Below are 25,829 nucleotides of genomic sequence, written 5' to 3'. Positions count from 1 at the left end.
TTTTATAGATATGATATTTTTAATAAGGTAATAGAAAAAAATGAAGTTCAAGATCACATTAACAATTTTAAAAGAAATTTAATTCACATAAATTTATTTTTATTTTACAATATTTTCATCAATTTTAACATTAATTTATATATTTATGTACACGTTGATAGGTTTTCACATTATTTTTTAATTCAGATGCTTTATTATTTTTTGTAACATACTTAGTAGAATTGATATGAACAATGTATGAATATAGTCATAAGCATTTATTATTAATCAATTGCTTGATGATACATCAATTGATTAATAATAATAATAATTATAACAATTCATTTTAATAAACATAAAAATCTGTATTGAACAAATAGAAAGCATAGAATTTACAAAAGTTTTCCCGCGTAAAAATAATAAAAATTAATTATTTGATATAGTTGTTTCCTTTTGTGAAGTTTTATATCATTATTTACATTACTTTTGGCAAGATTTAATCTTGTATTGAAAATCATTTCAACAATTTCTATAGTATTTTGTTTTCTATCATCATTAACAACATCGCTTGTTTTCATAGTATCTTATAAAAATAAATTTATAGAACATTCAATTTTTTTTGTAAATTTGATACAAAATATTTTTCCAATACATTTTTCTATCTTAATAATGGCACTTGGCACACTGGCATGCTTCTACGACAAGCGAGATATTTTCATTTTAATATTTTAACATGAAAGTGAAATTTAAAATAATTAAAATCGATTTCTGTCATAATTATGAAATAATTTGTAATCTATCAAAGATATGCTCTGTTAGAAATTACGAGATGAATAATTATTAATTAAATTTGATTGATCAATTTCAACAGTATGATTAATTAAAAATCATATTTATTTATCATTCATGAATTATTGCTAATAAAAATTAGTAACCATCAATTAATGTTCTAAACATATTCTGCCTTTATAATTAAATAGACTTTTAATGTACAATCATAAATTCTTAGTGGCCTAATTTTTTGTTATCACAGGCCTTTATAACTTTTTCGCTTAAAAATTGTAACAATAATAATAAAAATACTATGAATAATCAATTCATTAAGACATGTAAGTTACTCAATTTTATTTCGGTAACTAAACAATAGTAATCAGACTGTCTCCCAAATATAAAATTTATCGACGTCCGATTATCACGAGGTTCTTCTGTATGACTTAAAATCAGTTATTGCTTTCTTTTTAACGTAAAAAATTGCTTGTCTACTTTAATATTTTTATAAAATGTTGTAGTCGTTTTTTCTTTTCAATGTTAAGTGTTTTACTCTTTTTAAACATTTTCATTTATGTCCTCTAATATTAAAAAAATATTCTAATTTCAATACATAATAGTTTAGTAAAATGTATAAAAATCTTTCGGAAGATTCGTGATAATTAAAAAGCATTTAAATAACAATGATAGTCGATGATTTTCAGACCGTTAATTAGCTATTAAATTAACTAATTAATTCGAGAGGTAAGTTTTAAAAATCATTATCCCATCCTGAAAGATCATCTGGAGGTGGAGGATCTGAGTCTGGTGGATATTCATCGAAATTGGTGGTATCTGTAGCACTTTGAACTCTTGGCATAATGGGGGGTTCTAAAGTTCTTGCTCTTAAGCCCTCCCAATTAAATCCATCAAACCATCTGTAATTGTAAGTTATAAATAATTAATTTCTAGCTTCCCTAATATTGAAATTATTAATTCATACGTTGATTTAAACTTACTTATGTTTCTGAATTTCACTAATTCCTCCTTTCTGGTACCCAAGACGTTCTGCCGGATTGTCCCTACATAATTTTTTTATCAAAGCAGTGGCATTTCTTGTAATAGACCTTGGGAATTCTATGGCATCAATACCCTTCAGAATGATATTATAGGTCTTCATTGGATCCGCTCCAGTAAATGGAGGAGTTCCGGTTAAAAGTTCGAACATTAACACTCCTAGCGACCAATAATCTGCACTTATATCATGACCTCTATTTAAAATTACTTCGGGTGCTACATATTCTGGAGTTCCACAGAATGTCCAAGTTTTTTTACCATGGTCTAGACGTTTCGCAAATCCAAAATCAACCAGTTTTACATACCTACAAACATTTATTCACAATCATTAGTTATTACAAATTTATTTTCTAAATGATTAATCGTTTATGATAATGTACAATGTTTAAAATGCATGACAATATAAATAGTACTCATCGTTTAACTAGGTAATTTATATTTGCTATTTAAAATGAGTATTTATATTATAAATTACTCACTTTAAATAATACAAATCATTTATTAATAGACGTTAGCAAATTTTGTGTAAAAAATTTTTCTTCACACACCAAAAATAGCTTAGAAAGTTGAAATAAATCATCAATAAATAAATGAAATGTCGAGTGAAAGTTATAATATGAGAAGATACCAGAAACGCGTTAATAGGAAGAAAATTTTAATGTACCCTTGACTATCCAGTAATAAATTCTCTGGCTTCAAGTCTCGATAAATAATATTTCTTGAGTGAAGATAATCGAATGCTTCAACAACACATGCAGTATAAAACCTTGTAGTACTGTCATCGAAATGGCCTTTATCCCTGAGAATTGTCCACAATTCACCTCCAAGACAAGCTTCCATTAACATATAGAGGTACTTTCTATCCTTAAACGTCTTGAATAATTTCACGACAAAATCACAGTCAGCTTCACCCATTATTCGCTTCTCTGACATTATATGTTGTTGTTGTCTAGTTTCGACTATTTGGGATTTTTTCATTTGCTTCAATGCAAATGATCTTGAATTATCTCCAGCTATTTGGACTAATTCTACTCGTCCAAAGCCACCAACACCAAGTGTTGCTAAAGAACGGAGATCTTGAAGTCGAAGGTCACGGAATTCTTCATTCAATCTGCAAATAACAATAAGACAATTAGATTCAGTAATATTTAATGTTATTGTCTTAGTTAAAAAATTGAAAATTCATTAAAGTTAACTGTTTCTAAGAAAGTTAAAAATTTTTCATAAAAATTAGGTTTGTAACTATATAATTCAAATAGCATGAAGAAAATTATCTGAGAGTAAAGGTAACGTAATTACTTTAATTAATTTGAAAAATTCAAGTTTTCAACTAAGAAAGTAGAAAGCAGGAATGAAGCAAAAGTAATTATCAGATTTTCAACATATCAATTCCTTTAAAAATAAAGAGGAAACTAATTTTTAGGTTACTCAATGATTTAATTAAAAATTTTACAGAACTCCAAGTACGATCTGCCTATCTATCTAAGTAATCAGAATTGCTTTTAAAATCTAATAGTACTAACAAAAAATCGTTTGCCATTCTATTGAATTAATTTTTACCAGGTAAAGTTTACATTATTCATTATTGTCATGGAATATTAATATCGTGACTTACTTTCAGTCTAAACTCACTCTCCCATCCTAGAGAATAAGTGAAGCATGAAAAAACAATACAACATGTTTTTTATGTGAAAAAATATTATGCTTAATTGAACAATTAAAGAAGAGTAGTTTTTTATCATTCAAATAATGTGTTAAGTAAGTGGTTAATAATTGTTTTTTTTTTAACAAATATTATAAAAAAATTCATGGTATTGCTTTTACCTTCTACGCTCGACCAATTCATCCTTGTATCGGGTTCTAACTTCGTCCAGCGATGATATTAATTGGTTAAATGTCTCTCGATCTATGACTAAACAACTTACACCCTCAGGATCATCGGCAATTATATTGGCAGTTCTTAAATCATCTCTGAAAGTTTATTATCAATTAATTAATATAATTATTCCTTTATATAGTCAATTATTTTTGAAATTAATAATAAAAAAATAGATACCCTTGCAAAGCTTTCTCTCCGAAGAAATCACCTTTTCCTAATGTTCTGATGTATTTCTCGGTTGTTGTATCTGGTTGCTTTATAGTCACACGCACCTGACCTCGACTGATTATAAAGAAAGTATCACCTCTAGCTCCTTGACGTATTATGTAATCTCCATTATTATAAAAAGTCTGTATGAATTTAATTAAATTAAATTAACATCAATCGTTAGATAAAGTTTCATTTGAATTTAAAAACTTTTTTTTTGATAAATATGTTTTTTAACCATTTATCAATTATTTTTACCTCTTCTAAGACGTCAGAAATCTTGATAAGAGTTTCTTCTGGAAGGTTTTTGAATATTGGCACACTATAATAACAAAATAAAATTATTTTATTTTAGTAAACTATAAATAAGAAAAATAATATTAATTCTAATTTATATAAGTAAAAAAAAAAAAGTAAAAAATGACCTCTTGAGAAAATCGGTATATTCAGCTTGTCTGGAGAGTCCAGTTCTCATCATAATAGTTTGGAAGCATTGTCGATCAATGGCCCATAGTTGGCAATCAGTTGCAGCTGTTATCGTTGCAGTTCTCTTACAATTATAAAGGATAGCCAATTCTCCCAACACTTTAACTGGTGCCAAAGTGCTAAGATATTTTCCATCTCGAGACACTTCCACTTTTCCCTCTGTAACAATCAAGTAAATCAATCATAAATTATGTAAATCTAAATATCCAGTTAATTCAATTAATTAATATATTTAATTACATTGAGTAGATAAATAATAATAAAAATCATCTATTTCGAAACTATTGATTTTATACAAGAAATCCATTAGAAATTTTTTTTGCTGATGCTGGAGAAGAATGTGAAGGATATTTAGCATACCGGAAATGTTGTAATACAAAGACGTACTCCAAACGTAGATCATCGTTCAAGTGGAATTGAAAGATAGTATTCTTACATTTTATCGTGTTTAGTTATGATGCTCTTAACTGAGTACTAGTACAGAAATGTACGTGGGTCTTCTACTTGTCAGAGCAATGTCTTCACTCGTTAAAGCTTGTTTGTTATTAACTCGAGGTATATTAAATAATAGACTCATGTCCGCTTTCAAAAATTACTTATTGTCTGAATCCATGATTACTCATTTCTACGAAAATGGTTTGATTGATTTCAATGAAATCAACATTTATTTCAAGATATATTTATTAATAATAATGTTATATTTAGATTTGCTTCTTTTATCTTAACATAAATTTATAAACAATGATTTCATCTCGATCATGAATTTATTTCCATAATTATAAGGTAATGTTTATTCCATTCTATTTTTTTTTGTGTTCTAATGAAATTAAATAGATATTAGCACATTTTTAGAGAATATTTTTTAATATTTTAGTCAAATACAGCTACAAATATTTTATTCCTGTTAAAATATTCATTTTTTTCTTTTAAATAATCGGTTATTAATTAATTCATTCAATGTAGCATAAATAGATTAGTGAAGAAATAAAAACCCATGGCTTTTTTTTTTATCAAAGCACATGTAAAATAGATTAAGCCAGTATTTAATTAATTCATTCCCGGATCTAATTGCGAACCTCTGGCCTAGTGTACGAACTGAAAAGAACTGGGACAGACAAGATATACGTATGAACTAGCTAGTCACCAAGGAATAAAGTGCAATGGTGTGTGTCACACAAGAAGTTATAAGATTTTTCATATTCATAAATATAATATAATTTATATTTATATTCCGATATGGCATAAACATGAATCGTAACACAAGATAGTTGGAATAAAGTTGTTAGGATAAATTCACTGTTATCTTATTGTCATCCATGGAAATATATGTAATATGTCTTCATATTCATAAGTACACATATGCATTTATATATATATATATATATATAAATTTGTTACGATTTCGATTGGTTCTGCTTGAATCTGTAGGCGGTAGTAAAATAAAAAAAAATCAACCTTTCACCAAGGTTGCTTAGCAGTATAGTCTTATGTCCTCGATTCTATCTTTTCACATGCATACAATATAACACACTATTGACTGGAAGGAAAAAAAACATAAAATTAAAAGGAGAAACGCTTGATAGATGGTTTATTGATCTCTGACCTCTTGTACTTATCATGAATTCAAGTCTTGAAGTTAAAATATGCAAAAAAAACTTCAACTTGATTGAATAAGTATTAGAAAAAGAACTGTTACTCAATTATATTTTTGAAACAGATTTATTTAGACAAAAATAATGTAAGATAAATATAAAGTTAATAACTAAATAGTGGAATATTTTCTGGAGAATCGAGTTTTATCTCTACTATGCTATTGAGTTCAGAATAATACTACATATTTGTCTCCAATGATAAATGTGATGTTAAAAATAGCTAATAAAGGATGCCTAAAATAATCATACGAATTGCACTCTTGTGTTAGAGCTTAAATCCAACTTGACTTCCATTCCAACAATAAGATTTAAAAGTAAAACATAAAATAAAGAGACCACCAGTGCTTTTTACTGTTGCAATAACTACAAGGGTATTCTTTGAATATGCAAGTAAAAGGTTCTAACGAAGATCTTACAACCGACTTGCATTTTTTTCCAACGTAAAAGCATTTAAAGTAAAAGGAAAGAATAGACTTTTACGTGAAGCAATACAAGTTTGAACCTTTAAGCATGCTTGAAGGCACACCAGTCGCCGGTTCACCATGACGACATAACAGGACAAAGAGAGTTCATGCTTGGTATACGATATCTTAACTTACGTTACAGAATATATAATACATCATGTATGTTACTGTAATAAAATTTAAATTATATTGTTTCTTAAATATATAACAGTGTAACGTCAACTAAATCAAATTATAAATTATTATACCACTTGATTAATTTTTTCTTATAAACAAAGACTTTCCAAAGTTCTACTTTTTCTTCATAAATTAACAATCTTCAATACTCATATAATTCGTAAATTTTTTTATCAATATACTTTTATTAATAGATGCATAAAATAATATTATAATAAATAAAAGTAGCAATAAACTGTTTCAAAAATATTATAGTCATTTGGATTAATTTAAACGAATGACAAGTATAAGTGAGTTATCAAAAAATTCTATGTCAATTTCATTTTTTATCAAAGAAGTGTTCAAAAGTACTACGTCATATTAAATCGTTACTTATGATGTTTTTATAGATAAATTCATGACCAAACTATTAACGATATTCGTGAGAAGATTAGTTTTTAATGTCTTCGAAAATTGTTCAGAGAAGATACCACAACTTACAAATACAACGACCAAAAGACATTCGTAGTTATTAAAGAGTCAGACGATAGCAGAAATATTCTTAAAAAATGGAGAGAATGACCATCTTTTTGATTGTGGGAATTATTGTGTTAAATATTCAGGTGAATTCAGTTGCTGGAGAAGAAGACAAATTTATTATTGAACCATATGGGCCAGAAAAAAATTATACATCAGTGAAGCTTGCTAATTCAAGAGATAATACTCAAGGTTCATTGTACTTGTCAAATATACTACATTAATTGTTTTAATTAGTGTAATAATAATTGAGAATATTTAATTTGAGAATAAAGACTTCTTTGTGCTTGAGAAGCTTCAAGAATCATATTCAAAACTCCACGTAATCTACCAAATTCTTGTCATCATTTTATAATTTTCTGTATTTTATATTAATACAAATCTCTGTTCATTGAGATTTTTAAATTGTTTATTTTTTTAAACTAAAAAAAAATAGTATAAAATTGAATGTTTTATGTATAAAATGGTTTATTGTAAGATAATTTATTTATATTTTCATTTATCAGGTCGAACGTTTGATTGCTTCAACTTTATGTCTTCGGTGAGGATAAATGAATGGAATTTAGTTGAACGTGGTAGGAAATGTAGAGGACGTTGTGTGGTGTATAGGAATCAAACATTTTTTCACAGAAATGAATCAAAAAGTGCAGTAAACGTGACTGATTATTGCCCTGGACGTTTACGGCAATGTAAAATATATAAGGTATTAAAAAAAAACTGTTTCAGCCAAGGGAAATTTTTTAATATAAAAATTGGCAATAATTAGGAACCTGAATACTCTCAGACTACGATTGAGCTCAAAAGAACTTTTTCATTAACTCCGAATAATGAAGAAGAGAGGTATGATGCTTGGTTGGAGTATATGAAATCTTTATGTGCTACATGCAAATGCTATTGTGATAATTCCTACAATGAAAACAAGACCAGCTCAATTTGTCTAGACAGGGTATCATCGAACACTGGAGAAGGATAGTATGTAGCACTACATCACTAGTAGCAACTTATTATATTTATCATAGAATTCCATAATTATTTTCAATCATCAAAATAAATTGTTTTTAGTATAATCAGTGGTGTTCGATTAATAGTGAAAGATAAAATAATGAAAATTCAATACCAACAAGCTAAATTGAGTGCAGACGGATTCATTGATCAGACTAGTGGCTGGTTAGAAAATCCAGGATGTACTAATGTAAGTAAAATGAGTTATGGTCACATATCTTTACAAATAGATGACATATTGCTGCCTTTGAAATCTGTAGTTACAGGTAATTATCACATTTATTTCTTATCTTGAATACAATAAAATAATATTAATAGCTGAGTAATAAAAAAATGTTGATAATAAATTTATTCTTCAGGTCTGTCTTTTGCTAAAGATGCGAATTTTCGAAGATTTTATTTAGTAGTTTATGGAAAGGATATGGAAAATATTACAAATAAATCTGTTAATTCGACAAAATACTTCAAGCCAGTTACACAGAGGTAAGATAAATGTACAGGATGAAATAATCCGTTAGAAGGAAATTGAAGTTAAATTAAAAATATGTTGTATTAGAATAAATTTAATGACGTCTGACATGGAGCTTCCTACAACTGCTCCAATAGCCAATGTCACGGAATTAAGTGAACCAGATAAATATTATGTGACTTTTCAACCAGTTGTAGTGACCAATGATGAGAGTGAGATTGATGAACAGCTCATGCCATTTCTGGATATTCGAAAACTTTCTATTCCTGATGAATTAATGAAACCGTTAAATGGTCTAGGAATTTACTGGAGAAGCTTCGATGGATATGGAGGATATGTTGCTTTTAAACTTATTATAGCTGATAGTCCGAAGAATATTAAACAGCATTTAAGACAATTACAAATGCTAGGTCATAAACCTCCTCGTTCAGGAAAAACAAATTCTCCTTATGGTTATTCAAATTTTAGATAAACTCATTAATTTCAACTTTTAGTGGTAAAATAATTTTCACATGTTTCGTTTACTTTTAACATAAATTTAAGTAGCTTCTGGTAAACTCATTATGATGACTCATTTATTTATTTTTTTTTTGCATAGAAAAGAGAAAATTTTCGTTGTCAATATGACTTATAATAATCATAAAGTTAAATAACAGAGATTGCAAATAAGAAATTTGCTGATATTCATTTTGAAATGTTTTAACATGTACAACTCACTTAAACTGTCTGAGACACTCGTCGTGTTTTTTGCGATGATCTAATCATACTTAAATGTAAGTATTATTCCATCAGGTCTGCATTTGATTCCACAATAAATAGAACAAAAAGAAATATCAATTGTTGAAGAGAAATTAAATAAATGTTACAAGTTCCAATGATTCTTATTGTAAGAATTTAGCAACGATAACAATAATGGCTAGGTTTTCCAAAAAAATTTCAATTGTAATTGCGATTGATTGTTATTTATAAACATATTACACTTTCACTGACCTTTTGAAATAAAAAACATTGTAATTGGCCTTCATCCAAAATCTTTATATCCGGAAGTTTTCTCTTCAAGACACTAGAGGTATAAATTAAAATTTTTTTCATGGCCTTTGTTTCAACATAACTGACGATCTAAATTTGAGAATAACCGCAGATATATTATAATTCTGATGTTGAAATAATGTCAAACCTAATTCTTTAATTTTTTTTCATTTTTATTTCATTTTTATGCTATCGTAGTTAAATGGAAAGAATAAAATACATTATTTAGAAATTAGAAAGTTCAAGTTTTATAATAATATGGTTTTGGCTACGTTAAATTCAATAATTATTCGACGTACTCAACTACATTTCCAACTTAATACTAATATAAATGTGAGAATGGTAAAACGGCCAAGTTATTTACAATCTACCTTCACGATTTTGATGCCTTTTGCAAGGGGCAAGAGCTCCAGTTCGCCTCTTTCTTGCGTAAGTATGAACAGGAACAATAAGTCTTGGTCTAGGTATTAAAAATCCGCTATTTTGATTTCTCTGATGCTTTTTTCTTCGACTATTGCTGCCAAGTTCCGAGCAATCACTATCTGTAGTTTCACTACTAGAACTATGTGATCTTGGTGTATTAATGGGCGGACTTGATGAATCTAAAACGTTCTCTAGTTGATTGATAACATCTGCGTAAGGTTTTTTGTATTCAACCTCGTCTATATCTCGAGATAGATTACTCGATATATTGCGCGACTCATTGGCCCAATTAATACCACATTCTCGCCAACTAGCTTCATAAAGTAGTTCCATAGCTTTTCCACGAGTTGCTTCTGGGTCTAACAGAAGCTCTGGATCTTCAAGAACTGCTCTGCCAGGATAACTTCTGACTTTCATGATTAAATAATAGCTTGTTATCAAAATAATTTAAATGAAATATTTTATATTAAACATCTCCAACTGTTTCAAGGATGAATGACAAATTTAATCATCGTTCTCCAATAATTCTTTATTTATACATCCAAGATCTTGATGATCTAATTTATTTTTGGATTCTTTTTCACACTTTTGTTAACTTTGGAACTATCACAGACGATTTAAATACATTATGAGTTAATAAGTATCTATGATACTTGAGAGTTTAAGATACAGATTCACGTGAATCATGATAGTGTTACTAAAGAAGACAATGACAGCAAACTTGAATGTCTGGGATTAAACGAAATCCCTGGACGTACGCACAGCTGTCAGCTCTTACTACTGGTGGAAACTACACACCAAGAACATCAGGACCCGCTGCTGGATTCCCTTTCTTCCCCTTCTATTCCACCTCCATGTCCCTTGTACTCTTCTCCAATATGGCAATCCCCACTGTGGCTTTGAAACGTGAGAGAAAGGCCAGTGGTGCTCAGTTTGTAAGGACCAGAATATTTTCCATAACAACCTGTTGCTCATTACTTGTTGATATTTTTTATGACAATAAGCCTTTGAAACTTGAAAAATAACATGAAATCCTTATTGGCAGTTATCTTTATTTATCTACTATTTTTTCAATTTTGCAGCTTTCAAGTAAATAATTTTACTGTCAAGATATTTATATTATGATATTTGTGGAATGACAAGAAATTGAATATGTGCCAAATAATACTCGAAAATTTGCAAATACTGTTTATTGTTTTTTACGTCCAATTTGCAAGTCAATTGTAAACTGCAACTACTGATGATTGATGAATGTGTCATCCTTCTTCGATTGTTGAGATAGTTTGATTATTTAAACAATGAGTATGAATCTAAACTAGCTAGATACATTTTTTACATAACACATATACCGGAATTTCCTTTTGACCTTCGAGAAGGAAAGGGAATACTGCAAGTGATGAAGGACACATATTCACAGGATCACTTGCTTCAAGACGATTTGTTTCACTTAGTAACAAGCATTTGTTTCACTTGGTAACATGTTGAAATAGATTTTTTTTTCTCATACTTGACTCTATTTATAAACTAAAATTAATTCATTGTAAAATAAATATTGTAACGTACCTTCCATAACGTAAACCGTTGATCCAACATCTCCCTCTTGAATGATAATTGATCCAGCCGGAAAACTTACAGGATACATGCAGTCAACGATTTCCCTAATTTGTGTCAGCTCTAGGTTTTTCATGAAGTCATTGTCCAGAATAGCCGCTTTTATTAAATCTCGAGATCTATAAAAAAATTTGTTTTTAATACATAGTTAAAATCATTTCAGTAAAAAAGAATAATCATAACTGTATAATTAAATTATTTTGTATATTTATTTTAGCATATTTTTAAATTTATTTATTTTTAATATAAATTTTTTTAGAAAACAAAGGTAAGTTGAAGCTGATCAAGTCGTAAATATTGATTTAAGTAAAAAAAGAACAAGGAAGGTAGATGAGATTATGAAACGTTAACGAAAATAACTGAATTATATTGAACTGATAAAAAAAAAATATAATCAACAATGTTGAAAACATGTGAAGAAAACATTGCAAAAATAAATGACAATTTTTACATTCACTCATGTAAATAACATGTTAACAATCTTAAAAATTTTCATCATTTTTACATGTTACTTGTTATGTAAACTTTCAGTTTACATTTCTTTTTTTTCATTAATTATTCATTAGACAAATTAACGGAAACACTTTAAAAATGAACATTACTGAATAATCAAGTAATTTGAACTTTAAAGAACTCCAGATGTGAAAAAATGGAACTATAAAAAGCATGTATTGGTTAATGAGTACAGGAAAAATACAATTACGTCGAACTAACAAAAAAAAAAATGTAGGTCAACATGTAGGAAAAGTATAAAACTCTCATGTATTCAATTTTACTTTCAAGTTCTCATGTCAGAATTGACACAAAAATAGATCAAAATTTTTTTAAACTTGTCTTGTTGACGTAATATTGAATATTTGTTTGTGTAGAATAAATAAATAAATAAATAAATAGTATTTATAAATCGAATAATAATATTAAGATGTGTAGAAAATTTACATCATCGTGAAAAAAATATTAATATTCCATAGACTTAACTACCTTTGAGGTTTGTTGAATTTAACAAGAGGTTTTGAATCATTTCTGAGAGGTTCTGCAGAAATAGCTTGTCTTTTTGATCTTTGACTAGGACTTAGAGGTCCTGCATGCATAGACAATTCCACAATCTGACGAAATTTATCAATTTCATTCTGTAAATAACGAATCGTGGCTTCTTTTTCTGCTAACGCTTTTTCTAAAGCTTCCACTCGCTCATCACGATGCTTCAGAGATTCAGTGCGCTCATAAAGCAGTCTTTTGAGATCTCTTGTCGAATCCATGTTGTCGATTTTCATCAGTCGCGAGCAAGAGCAAAACATTGATGATTCAATAATATGTAACTTTTTACTTGAATTTATTCCACTGTGTACTGTCACTTGGTTGCTGAGTTGGTAGTTTATGATAATAGACTTCAAGCAAAACCTATGTGTATGATACAATATGAAAATTGAGTAACTATTGACTATGAAAGTATTGGCACACAACAACAATGCGGGTATTTATCAATAAAAATGACAGCCTTCACTTCATACATAGAAAAATTTTTCATGAATCGCTTAAACTAACAGCAAAATACTAATGAACACTTAAACTAAATTTTTACATAAGATAATTTTACAGAAACAGTAACTAAACACCAATTGGATTCTTTTTGATTGATACACCAACTTCACTGATGCATTTCTGTATCAACACCACCAAGTATATGCGTTGCAAAATTCAAATAAAAAGTCAACAATATTACAATCACTTGGAAACTCTGGTATTGAGTTTAATTATACTGACAATGCCAATTAAAAGACTGCAGGAAAATTGAACAAAACACTTATTTAAAGTTTAATTTACGTTAAAACAATCAATCCAGCTTGATTGAGTAAATGATGTTGGTTAATCAGTCACGGAAGTTGAATAATAACTACCAAGATGATTAAACTGGCTAAATTTAACACTTGAAATTGGAAAAAATTACACAAAAAACGTTGAAGAAGTCTTTTAGAAGATGATTGTATGAATGAAAGCTTTGAATAGGCTTTGCTTTTTTGATCAATTGATAGGTTGACTCCTGGATCATTCAAAGTTATAAGCTGATCTCCAACTTTTTCGTTATTTTTATCATATTCTTTGCTTCAAGTCCAGAATCTTCTGAAGCTATTTTTGAAATTATCTACGTTTACGTCTTTCACGTCTTTCTTAGGAGCATGTGGTAATAGATTAACTACTTGCAGAATTTTCAGACGTTTATTCAAATGTAAATGTTTGGCTGAATTCCGAATAGACTATTGATGTTGATACTGAAAATATAGAGATATCCAATGATAATATTTCAGTAAGTGATGTGCTGGATTGATCAATACCATTAAAAAGTGTTATATTATACAAGTTAAACCATCTTCTAACACGGTGTTATTCGTACTGTCTTAAAACTACTCTTCCTTTCACTATCGTGACACTTGGAACCCCCCGTGATGGCCAATATGCACGAATCACAAGACGTATTATACTCCACACTTTTCTAGAGGTACTCTAGTCTGCTTGGTCACGTTCTTCAGGCCCCTAAAGGCATCCACGTTTTCACTTCACTCTCGTATTCAACCTCAAGTGAAGATTACAAGGACTTCAAATGCCCTAGATACGAAACTGGTTAAAAAGCCTAGCGGCCAAAATTACAATCCCAGGATTTTTTTTATGCTCCTTTCAACCAAGGTTTGATTTATCTAATTATCATCATAGATCAGTCAGAATCAGAATCTTACTTTCGAAAATTTTTACCACTTGATATCAACTATAGCTTATGGTGATGAGTACTTTCTATTAGATATCAAAAATTTACCATTTACACAAGTAATTGATGGAAATAAATATTGCTCCAATTACTTAAATTTAGCCAAGTCAACTACTTTATTTCGTTCAGCGTGGATTATTTTAAAAAATGGCTTTAGCTTATATTTAAATTGGAATATTCTTCATTATAACACCTTTTGACAGACGTAATATGTAAATGAATTAATCACATTGTTAAAAAAAAGAATAAAATAAAAGTCCTTGCCTCACTTTCGATTCCAAAGAAGGCACGTGCAGAATGTAAAGCCCTGGCGTGACAATTCGGCTTGTTATGGTTGGGTTGTTTGAATTATTTAAGTCACACTATCCAAGAATTTAACATGTCCATTGTCCTCGCTATTATTGATTAACATCAAAAGCTCATGATGGGATTTCGTAATCTCATTAATTTTCCATTCTGTATCTATTTCAGCTTTAAATAACTTTTTATCACTTGTGATTCTGAATTTCAAATTACTTTAATTCTATTTTTAACTCCTTTGCAAATTCTAGATATAATCTGAGATTTAATATGTTGTCTATATAGGTCTAGTGGTTCATAATGTTCACTTATGCTTGTAGTTGATATAATTGACGATTCTTTAAAAGCGAAAACAATAACACAATATACCCAATTATTCACATAATTTTTTTCAATTACGTTTTTCAATGATTAAAACATTGTGTTCGTTAAGTAGATAAAAATGTACAAATAATAACTAAATAATGTTTATTTGTTATTTAGTAACTTGTATTAAATGAAATTGAATGTTAAAATTTTTAGTGGGTTAAAAACATGGTTCATCGCCAGTGATTAATTTGAAAAAAAAATGTTATTTAATTGGATTTTTACAGCACTTTTATCACATCACTCAATGAATCATTTAAAAAATAAATTTTCCATTATTTAATAATAATTTCAACAATTGATTAAATGTATTTGCTGAACACATTATGAGTAATTCAGAAAGCATTTACTACGCTGGAGATTCTAATGTAAAATTCAACTAATTCAGTAACGTGAGGAATCGATAAAAAAACTGATACGTAGTCGAAAGTACGTAGCTATTTATAAAGGCAGGCTGAATGATCAATAGATCGATAATCAAAATGATAATAAACACAACTGTTGTTTAATATATGTAATGAAAAATCAAAAGATTTGAAATATGATATCCAAGTGGAACTGTTTTCGGATCGTGTTCTTTCAATGCTAATCTATTATTAGTCAATATTTTTTAGCATTATCGCAGATAAGATAAGACATTAAATCTCAAACAAATAATTAATTAGTTCATTGTGTCATTTTCAATCAATTTGATAAAAATTTCGTAATAATTACTTACAATTGCTGTGTAAGCAATTAAAATCATATCTTTCATTAATTAATTAAATAAATTACAATCAAGATTGCGTAAAATAAAATGATCAATGAAAACTGTTTTACCGACTGCGAGATAAATCATGGATAGATGTCACTGTTGGTCAAGTGAAAATGTTTAGGTTGTAAAGGTCGCTTTTAGATGGCGGTAAAGGTATTGTTGATGATCAAAAAGATGTGTTTGTGACATGCAGGTTTTTAAAATGCCGCTAGTGGCCGTGACAACGGTTATTTTTAGAATTGGTGAGATAAGCGGGGCCGAGAGTGACGAGATGGCAAAAAGTGGGATGCGGGAATCCAAAGGAGGGTTTTAAAATACAAAGAAGTGAGAGTGAATGTATGTATGTGTATGAAGAAAAAGAATGTGAGGATAAATGATAGTTGGTAATTGTTAAACAAGGATAAACTATATATGAAAGAACTAATTATCCGTGACGTCATTCGACTGGTTTTGATGCCAGTCATAACTCAAGAGTGCAACTTCATATCTCTTTTGCTAGTTATAAAACAAGTGCTACAACGAATCGAATTGTATTACAGTGGACGATGCATAACGTAAAAAAATGTATATGGATTTAAATCATATAATATATATATATATATAATAAAAAGTCCGCTGATTCTTTTCACAAGATCAACTTGCTACCGCGAACAACGATGTCTTTATGGTAATGAGGAACGCATGTTATCGTATACATAAAGAAGGGATCAAGGCTGAATTATAGTTTGCCAGGTTTTATATATGTTATATAGGAAGCAAAGGTTTCTTCATACTTTTTATCTTTAAATACATTGAATAACATACACGTGGGTCTAAAAATAATCTCATTTTCATCATAATCAAGTAACTGTAATTTCTGATAACGTTTGTAAGAATTTCAATGTTGATTATCACTGTTATTTTCAGACCCCATTTAGATAATACGTCAATTGTACGTGAGTCCCATTAAGATGCTAAATTTTAAGTGGTACTTGAATAGATTTTTAAATGTCATGTATATGTAATACCACTACAAAATGGTCCTTGTTAACATAGCTTTTCAACTGATAGATGCATCACAAAACTTTTTTTTTTCTATTTTTACTTCAACAATTTACATAATTAATCAATTTGTCAAGCTTTTCTTTATAATAAATTTAAATAAATTTTTATCGTAAAAAGACATTAACATTAACTATTGTTGAAAAGTTAATGCAGATACATTCGAAAAAATTTTCTTTTGTTAGAAAGGTAATTGAAGTGTAGCTTATTTATAATTATATAAAATTCATTATTTGTAAATAAATAAATGTTGCAATTATTTTTTGCAAAGAATAAAGCTTAAGTTACTGTTGATTCGATGAAAAACCGCAAACATATCAGTTCTCATTTCCCTCCAATTCGTCCTTCTAGGATGTTAAAATAATCAGAATACTGATAATTCATACAACTACTTAAAGATCCTTATTTAGATAACGAATGTGATATGCGTCAATGGTTGGTAGAAGTGATTAAGATGCTAAATTTAAAATAAACAATTAAAAAATAGTTGAAACAAAATGAAACGATAGAATGCAAGAAGATAAGGGCTGCCGCAAGAGTCAAGTGTTGAGGAATCCAATCAAGTCACTTGACTACACGGCAAGTGGGCCAGCAAACTTAGAGTGTGGAGAACATTACACGTAGAAGGGATAGAGGAGATGTAAAATGAGAGGGGGAGGGACCCTACAGAAATTATACATATACAGGATCCTCCTGGTCACGCGCTCATGTTTGTGTATTTGCCGATAGCTCTTTCACTCGGATTCCCGGGTCCCTCGCAAATTTATCGCCCAACAGTAAAGTTATCGCGCCCTGTGCCAGCGTCGCATGTTTTATTATCTTTTTAGAAAGCGTACAAGGCCGTGAATCGCATGGTCACGATGGAATTCTAGGAGTGCCAGTGGTTCACGTGATATGATACTAAAGAGAACTCTTCCTTCTTTTCGCATTTTATTTATATTTATGTTATAATCAAAAATGATTGATTCCTTAAGATAGTCTGTATGCTTACTGAAAGTTTGAATTATGAAGACTTGAGCCTGTTGACTTTCAATGATGAAATTAAATAACCTTTTGCAAAATCATCTTTTCAAAAACACGTTTTAACTGCAGTTAATAATATTGGGTGTTTTTTGTACTATTAGAAATAATAAAATGAATTAACAGATTAATTAAAGTATTTTCCATTGCTGATTATTTCACACCTCTTAGAAATAATTTCCTAATTCCACCAATATTAATAATTTTTTATAAATATCATTTAGATATTTTTAGTAATAAATATTACTATAATAATAAAAATAAATATTGGCATGTAAAGAGAAATATATTTTTAAAATAACAGGCTACCCATCAAATGGTCCATTTCATATTTAATTCCATTTTTGGGTAGTGCTCCACCTGTTTTTAATTATCTACTGAAATTTTTTAAATGACTGAATCAATTTACTCGTTAATTATTATATTAAATGAAGTGTCATTCATTTTATTTTTACTCTTTTTATTCACACTTTAACATAAAACATACTAAAAGACATTTAATGAGTTAACATAAAAAAATTTATTTTTTATCTATAGTGATAATAAAACAAATGAAATCATTAGTCTCGTAAAAATCAAAAGCCTCAACTATTTGTTAATAATTATTTGATAATAAAGCTAAACAAAAATTTCGATAATTTTATAGTAATGTTTTAAACATAAACATCTTTCAAACAATAAGGATAAATTTTTTACTGTGAACGTAAATAACAAGTTTAAAACCAAAAAATTAGTATGCAAAAATGTTTGAAATACGTATATAGATCTGTAGATTAGATTCGTTAAATCCTCATGATAAAGTCATGCAAATTAAACGTTTGTTAGTTATAAGTACACAACTGACTTGATGCTAGTGGAATTTAAATTTGCATGACAAATAAATAAGTAATAAGTAAATAAATAAATAAACTCATGATATCTCAAGAACAGAATAATAAAAATGATAGCGACAATAATGCATTATTCTATGATTCTTTATCTTTGCAATATTTATACATTTTTTAAAATCATTAAAAATTTTACCAAGTACGCATTTATTTATTATGAAAATCAAATAATAAATTAATTTTTTTTTAGAAAAAAAAAATGAAAATTTGGTTAAAATAAACACCGTTTTCTTGTAAGCAACTGATAAAAAGACATATAAAATGAAAGATAAAATAAAAAGAAAAGAAAGTAGATTAAGAGAAAGAGTGGTAAGAACCATGTAACGAGAACATAAAATATCAGCAAAGTGAAACGAGTTTCTTGAAGAAGAAATAACAAGGATGGATAAATCGCGACCGGTTCGTGTTTAAGAGCAAAAGAGCTGCTGCTTTATAGCAGGTGCTTGTATCATCGGATGTTTCTTTTTAGTTATTTATATATAAATATATATTATATCAAGTAATCCTTAATATAATTTTCTTTATCAAATTATCACCGGAAGCTGATGACAAAAAGAATTAATTTAAGCGTAGGCTAGTTCATGTTTTATTGGATGAGTAGAGAAAAAGCAAGTAGGCTATCGATCAGATTGGAGATGAGAAATCTTGTTTCAGTTCATTGAAAGCTCCGGAAATCATCTCGTACATAAACTTTTTCTTACATTAATTTTTTTCATCAATTGAATGATTTTTTATTGGTAAAAAATTCATCTCGTTTCTGGTTTTTTCCATGAAATTAACATTTATGGTTTTTTTTTTTTTTTTTAAAGTTTCACTCTATGTTATACATAAACATTTTTTATGTTTATTATTATTACAAAACTGAATTAAATACCTCTATTTTTATGACTTATCAGGAAATATTTGCTTTAAATATTCGAGATATAAATTGTTATTTACATTTTTTTACTTTTGATATTTTTTAACAATTATTTACAACTTTTCTAACATTCTAAAAATAATCTATTGTCTATTGTCATTGATTAGTGGATTAATATTAAAAAACCAGTCATGTAAATTCAACAGTTTTTAGAAATGGTTAACATTATTGCGAAATAAGGGATTGTTTTAAAGATCTTCTAGATATTTAATGCAAATAATTATGATTTATTATTAATTAAATTATTAAAATTATCAGAATTATTGTACCTAATTATTTAAAAATATTCATTTTAAATATACTATTCGTCAAGATTTATTGTTGTATAAAAAACAATTGTAAAGTTAGTTTTTAAGTAAAGTGCTATTTATAAATAATGACTAAAGAAATTGATAAAAAGTCAACATAATATTTTCTTTAAAAAATGATGATACAATTGATTAAGAAAAAATGATAAAAGTAAAAACAAAAAAAACATAATAATTTAACTAAAAAGTCTGATGAAATAATTTTTTACTGTCGTTTTCAATTGAATGAACTCTAAAATTTTTTGAAACAAGTATTTAATAGAAATTGATAAGCAAGCATGATTTTATTGACCTTTTATGTAATGAAACCGAAAAAAAATAAAAAAAAATTGATCATAACGATATTTGACAATTGAAATTTGTGGACTAAAGTTGGGGTGCAAAGTCTAGATGATGTAAATTGGAATTAATCGCAACTGAAAATTGTCTTAGACAGATGGTGGATTCTCTCTTCTATACTTCACGAGAGTGGCATTCTCCACGCTCTAAGTAGGCGTGATTTAACGACTGGACATAAATAAGTCCACGGGATATATTGCTCGCGCGCGAGTAGTAATATAAGACCAGTCGATGGCGCCTGACTCTCTATTCTTTTCTCACTTTTTATCAACTGTCTTACTCTCTTCTATTTGTATCAACATTCAATTGAGTATCACTGAAGTATTATTATATACTCAAGTCTGGCTGTATTATTTAATTATTTGAATTTGTACTCAGATAATTGACTGAAGAAAAATGTTCATTGATAAAAAAAAATAAATAAAAAATAAAAAGCGAAGAGGAAGGAATGAAAAGAAAAAAAATATGAAAGCCCTGAAGAAAGAATTCGAGTGGAAGACTGGACTCACGTCGTCTTGCGGAATTTAAAGGCCCAAAATACCATCATAAGTGGCGCAAAGACCGGTCAATGGCGTCTTCAATGACGCCCCGCAGTTATTAAATGAGAATTTTGCACAGACAGGTTCCTAAAAATATTTTTTATTGAATATTATTATTGATAATATTTATTTATTTAATATTCTATATATTCATGAGAAAGATTACCATTCATAGGTGTAAAGATAATATTTTTTTTTAACCTAAGACATCATTTTTTATCAAATCAATAAGAGGATTATCGAACCACTTTTTTTTTGAGTAATTTTTACACCTTATTTTTGTTAATGATTTTATATTATTCATTTCAATTCTCATTTTTATTAATTCCATTCTTTATTGCATCAAGAAACATATCTTATCTCGTGTAATGATTATCCTTTTCTAACATTAACAACTATTTTCTTGCTCGTAAACTTGCAACAGAGATGAACAAAGCTGCAATGGCAATTATTGTTACGTAATATATATTAATCCTCAAATGGTTAATAAGAAACAAGCTAAACCACACGTATGTACATTTTTATATATATATTATTTTTACTAAAAACCTTAATGTCATGTTTATATTGTTTATTTAATTTTTTAATAAAAAAAAATTTCTGCTTTAAAAATAAGAGGGTTAATGTTTAAAGCATTTTAATGATGGAAAAAATTTTAAAGCTGTTATTCAGATGTAAAAATTAAAAAAAAACATGAAAAGACTCCTAAGTACACTAATTGTGATATTTTGGAGTAGGCTAAGTTGGTTAATAAAAATTATTTTCGATATAATTAGTCATAGTTATTTTTGCAAATCGAACATAAACAAAAAGAAACAAGAAATAATGAATTAAAAAATTTCTGATAAAAGGGATGATGAATAATAAGAGTACGAATAAACGACTCAATCTCTTTAGAGTGTCTAGATAACCACGTGATGGCTGCCATGCGTGATTTAATGAAACCAATCGCTGCTGCGACATCCAGGATGACGTCAATCGAGGACTACTGCCTGTTGACAAGCAAGATGTTTTACTTGCTGTCTTGCCGAATAAAAGAGATTATTTGAACCATAGACTAGACTCATAACGGCACAACTATTTTAAACTACTTCAGTTGATCTATCTAGGTTCCCAGTAAAATTCCAAATAATAAAGAAAATTGAAGCATTATAGTATTTAATAATAATTTTCATTGCTAAAGTGACATCCATAATTATTATCGCAATTAATTGATGAATTGATTGTTCAATTTCAACTTGTCAGAATGAATTAGTTGATATTTCAGTCTTGAAGTTTATATTAATTCAATGGAATTTATTTTTATAGAATTTATTTATAATTTAATTATAATTCGACTTTAAAATTTTCATTTTGTAATAAATTAATCTTCTTTCGAACAACATTATTCTGTTACTTATTTAGGAGTAAAAGAATTTTTTTAATGGAATGAATTTATCAAAAAATAAATAATGAACCTTTCGTAATATTAAGAAATAACGAAATCCTACTTAATGTGGAAGAAAACATTGAAGTTTTAAACATGATTTTTTTTTGATAAGTTAATAGTGAGTCCATATTCTTGATAGACTTATCCTTGAATGAAAATGAAATCACGAGTATTTTTTTTATCAAAAAATACATCAATTGGATAAATTTGTTAAAAATAATGTCAATAAGTTTTCAAAAAATTCTAGTAAAAAATTTTTAAATTAATTTACAAATACATTTTGGCATGCTAAAACTGTATTTGATATCGTTTTTTTTTTAATCAGTAACAAATGATTCACAATCTGTCATCAATCACATATTCAAAAATATGAAGAAAAATTTGATAATTTCCTCTGTTAAGTTTCTTACATAGCTAAAAATAAATAAATAATATTCAATATTAAAATGTAAGAAGTCGGTGAGTGATACGACTTTTACGTTATTTCTTCCGGAATTAACACACCAAATTATACAAAAAGTTATTGAAAAAGTTTTTTTATCGTTGCCTTCTGTCGTTTATTAATCATATTTGAAATTGTTAAGCTAATTATTTAGAATTATTAAATTCTACTTGAAGTTGATAAAAGGTATTTATCATCAGAATTTTTGAATTCACAATCACATTATTCTACGAAAAAACACATTACGTTTCACAAAATTAAATGCAAATGAATAATTCTGGAGTGATTATTTAGGCTTATTTTTCATAAACCAAGCACATGCATAAGGAATTCTATTAAAAAACTTGATTAGAATTTCAGTTCTTGTTTCAGCTTCAAAACAATTCGGATATTCCATATTGTATTTCAAATGTAGAATTTAGTCAGCAGAAAAGAAAAAAATACTGAACCAAATAAAGAAAGAAACTGCAACAAAACCTTGACTTGACGTCACATTGTCAATAAGATGAAGTTAATTTTCTTCAATGAACAAAAAAGAAAAGAAAATAAACTGAAGGAAGAAATCTTAGCTTGGGGTAATCTCCCCCGGATATAGTTGAGATCCATGTGTAATAAAATCTGTCGACCCTGCATCTCTCAGTTGACAGTAATACATATTAATATGTCTGCATAGTAGTCATGATACTTATTTAGTAGTCGTAAGCTATTATGTACTATCAGATACAGGAGATATTTATATCGAAAGTCACGTTATATTATTTTATTTAACTAACGATTTGTCATTTTGAAATAGCATTGTAAATAGATACTTCACCCACTCATTAGATATATCATATTGTTAAATAAAAATGCTTTCAACATTTCATAGTATTTACTACATCCAACAATTGAAATAGTTGAAGGTAGAATTGTTGAAATGTTTAAATATAAAAGATAAACTATATTCCAATGTGTATTATAAGTTAATAAATTTTATCAGACAAAATGCAGAGGTTTAGCGTATCTGAATGCAATAAGAACTATTTAAACTTGATTAGATATCTTGTCTATTTGTTATTTTTCTAATAATTATACTTTATCACACTTTTTAATCTATAAGTTAATTTTTTCCTTAAATTAGAAAGTATTTTTATCAACGATATTAATCATTGAGTGTATCACAATATCATTATCATATCAATTCATTGAAAAAATATATATTTATTACCAATAATCACTATAATTAGTTGTAGTACTTATCACTCTGTTTATTTATACAACATCTAATTATATTATATATCATTTTTCTTTCATAAATTCATAATTAATGACTAGAAAATAATCTCCAATAGCAAAAGAAAATTCTTTTTATTATTCAAGGAATGTCGTTGAAATAAAATTGATTGTTTATATGCTATGTACACTGCACTACAGATCTAAAAATAAATATCGCATAAAGAACTAAACAATAATACTACTGATATTTTCGCGAGTGTATTTTTAAAAATTCGTTCCGAGTAGAAAACCACTGGCCACATGGTGTGTAGTAAATATACACGTGTCTACCTTAGTCAAGAACACTTTACTGTACAAACACGAGAGCTTGGAATAAAAAATAAAAGTGAATACCAAATAACTTGTCAACTAGAAAACTAATTCACGTTGATGATAAATATTCGTTACTTGAATGCAATACAAATGATGTATTAAAAATAACAAAGAATAAAGATGATCTATAAGTATGATTATATTAAACAACAACACCAACCTTTCACTTTTATCATAGAAGTCAAGAGGTGTCAACTGTTGAAGAGGAGGTTCTGCAGAGATACCCTGGGCCCTTTGTTTTCTAGGTCTAGGTTTGGTTGGAGTAAGTGGAGATTTAATTGATAGAATGCTGATGAATTTATCTAGATGACTTTTGAGTTCCTGTATTTCTGTATCCTTTTTATAAAGTATTGATTCTAATTCAGCTATTTTTTCATCCTTGACTCTCAGGAGTTCCTGAAGATCTCTAAGGGTGTCCATGGCTGGAGTGGCTCTGATCAGGACCGAAGGCCCGACCTGAGGCACTACGCCTTCAGCTAGAGTCGTCGCCGTCGTTGTAACGGTGTTGGTACCTGGTGAGGCAGGAGCCAATGAAACTGCTCCGTTAGCTTGTAATTGAAATGCGTCCTCCTCGTCGGCGAGCCTTTGCTGCGTCGACGAGAAGCACAAGCTATCGAAACACACGCGCATAGACACGCAGGCGTCGTTGATTAGACCACACTCGCCCCCGTTCATTCACTTTATTATTGTATTTGACAAGGAATATTTCACCGTGCCTTAGACTACTTTGACTAATTCGAATTCCATCAATCCCCACCCCTGCACCACCTCTCTGATGTTTATTTCCCAGTGACAATCGGTTATTTTTATTGAAATGGCGACGAATAAATCAAATCAAAAAACACTACTCACCATACACGCAACTATTACCGCGAGCGTCACTTTTAAGTGTCTGCTGCATCGTTTCAGCGACCAGGACAGTAGCCCGGATTCAGAGACTTCAGAGTGGGATTTCGCTCCCCCACTTTTGTCTGCATATTTTTCATCAGTGTCTTTCTTTTGCGTAAAATGTCTTTGTCTGATTTCAAGTTGTCGATCGACTCTGTAGATGGTGCTGATGTTTTTCATTTTCTTCTCAATTGACTTGTCATGTCATCTATCTGCTGAAGCCGACATTATATTGATCAATTATCTTTTGAGATAGTCTAGTTGTCATAAATGTCATAGATGGCGTTCATGGTAACTTGTGGTGAATCCTCATTCTTTTGAACTATCTAAAAATTAATTTCAATAACACATAGATATGAAAATTAATTAATAATATATTAAACATCAAAACACTTGGAACAGTATTAATTATTTCAACACAAGTCATAGTTATTTTAAAATTCAATGAAAGTACTCGACATATCAAATTCATACAATGGTTCAAAATAATGATAAAAAGGCAATGAAATTTGAGTTTTTGGGGTTAGTCGA

At 28.5% G+C, this 25,829-nt stretch overlaps 2 protein-coding genes across 5 annotated transcripts; one reads left to right on the top strand and one right to left on the bottom strand.

Annotated features, from left to right (window-relative positions):
- Positions 1 to 163: 163 nt before the first annotated feature.
- for (cGMP-dependent protein kinase for) lies at positions 164 to 25,085 on the bottom strand. Of its 3 annotated transcripts, none has more exons than XM_035091849.1 (9): positions 24,571 to 25,085; positions 11,671 to 11,837; positions 4,315 to 4,534; positions 4,148 to 4,211; positions 3,860 to 4,032; positions 3,628 to 3,774; positions 2,468 to 2,914; positions 1,746 to 2,108; positions 164 to 1,664 (listed from the first exon to the last, which is right to left on the bottom strand). In XM_035091849.1, the coding sequence occupies exons 1-9, from the start codon at positions 25,083 to 25,085 to the stop codon at positions 1,499 to 1,501; spliced, it is 2,262 nt and encodes a 753-aa protein (XP_034947740.1). In that variant the 3' UTR covers positions 164 to 1,498. The 3 variants fall into 3 exon arrangements, with proteins under 3 accessions (XP_034947740.1, XP_034947741.1, XP_034947742.1); XM_035091850.1 differs by lacking the exon at positions 24,571 to 25,085 and adding an exon at positions 12,700 to 15,200 and having other exon boundaries at positions 1,499 to 1,664; XM_035091851.1 differs by lacking the exons at positions 11,671 to 11,837; positions 24,571 to 25,085 and adding an exon at positions 10,056 to 10,901 and having other exon boundaries at positions 1,499 to 1,664.
- On the top strand, positions 7,164 to 9,533 carry LOC118072179 (uncharacterized). Of its 2 annotated transcripts, XM_035091853.1 has the most exons (7): positions 7,164 to 7,376; positions 7,691 to 7,887; positions 7,951 to 8,156; positions 8,247 to 8,452; positions 8,546 to 8,669; positions 8,743 to 9,151; positions 9,254 to 9,533. In XM_035091853.1, the coding sequence occupies exons 1-6, from the start codon at positions 7,217 to 7,219 to the stop codon at positions 9,125 to 9,127; spliced, it is 1,278 nt and encodes a 425-aa protein (XP_034947744.1). In that variant the 5' UTR covers positions 7,164 to 7,216; the 3' UTR covers positions 9,128 to 9,151; positions 9,254 to 9,533. The 2 variants fall into 2 exon arrangements, with proteins under 2 accessions (XP_034947744.1, XP_034947743.1); XM_035091852.1 differs by having other exon boundaries at positions 8,743 to 9,533.
- Positions 25,086 to 25,829: the final 744 nt, after the last annotated feature.

This window comes from Chelonus insularis, unplaced genomic scaffold, assembly GCF_013357705.1.
Source record: "Chelonus insularis isolate UGA/USDA-ARS -01 unplaced genomic scaffold, ASM1335770v1 contig_88_pilon, whole genome shotgun sequence".
Classification (NCBI taxonomy): Eukaryota; Metazoa; Arthropoda; class Insecta; order Hymenoptera; family Braconidae; genus Chelonus; species Chelonus insularis.
The sequence above is the reverse complement of the archived record's forward strand: the minus strand, read 5'-3'. Positions and strand labels throughout refer to the sequence as shown.

What these genes read in the sequence shown, in the direction of transcription:
- for (XM_035091849.1), bottom strand. Translation starts at nt 25,085, where the DNA reads ATGAACGGGGGCGAGTGTGGTCTAATCAACGACGCCTGCGTGTCTATG. An exon ending in TTTCTGACGTCTTAGAAGAG is followed by an intron (nt 4,033 to 4,147) that starts GTAAAAATAATT and finishes AAATTCATACAG; the next exon opens with ACTTTTTATAATAATGGAGA. An exon ending in TTATTACTGGATAGTCAAGG is followed by an intron (nt 2,109 to 2,467) that starts GTACATTAAAAT and finishes AAATGTTTGTAG; the next exon opens with GTATGTAAAACTGGTTGATT.
- LOC118072179 (XM_035091853.1), top strand. Translation starts at nt 7,217, where the DNA reads ATGGAGAGAATGACCATCTTTTTGATTGTGGGAATTATTGTGTTAAAT. An exon ending in TTCAAGAGATAATACTCAAG is followed by an intron (nt 7,377 to 7,690) that starts GTTCATTGTACT and finishes TTCATTTATCAG; the next exon opens with GTCGAACGTTTGATTGCTTC. An exon ending in TTTGAAATCTGTAGTTACAG is followed by an intron (nt 8,453 to 8,545) that starts GTAATTATCACA and finishes TTTATTCTTCAG; the next exon opens with GTCTGTCTTTTGCTAAAGAT.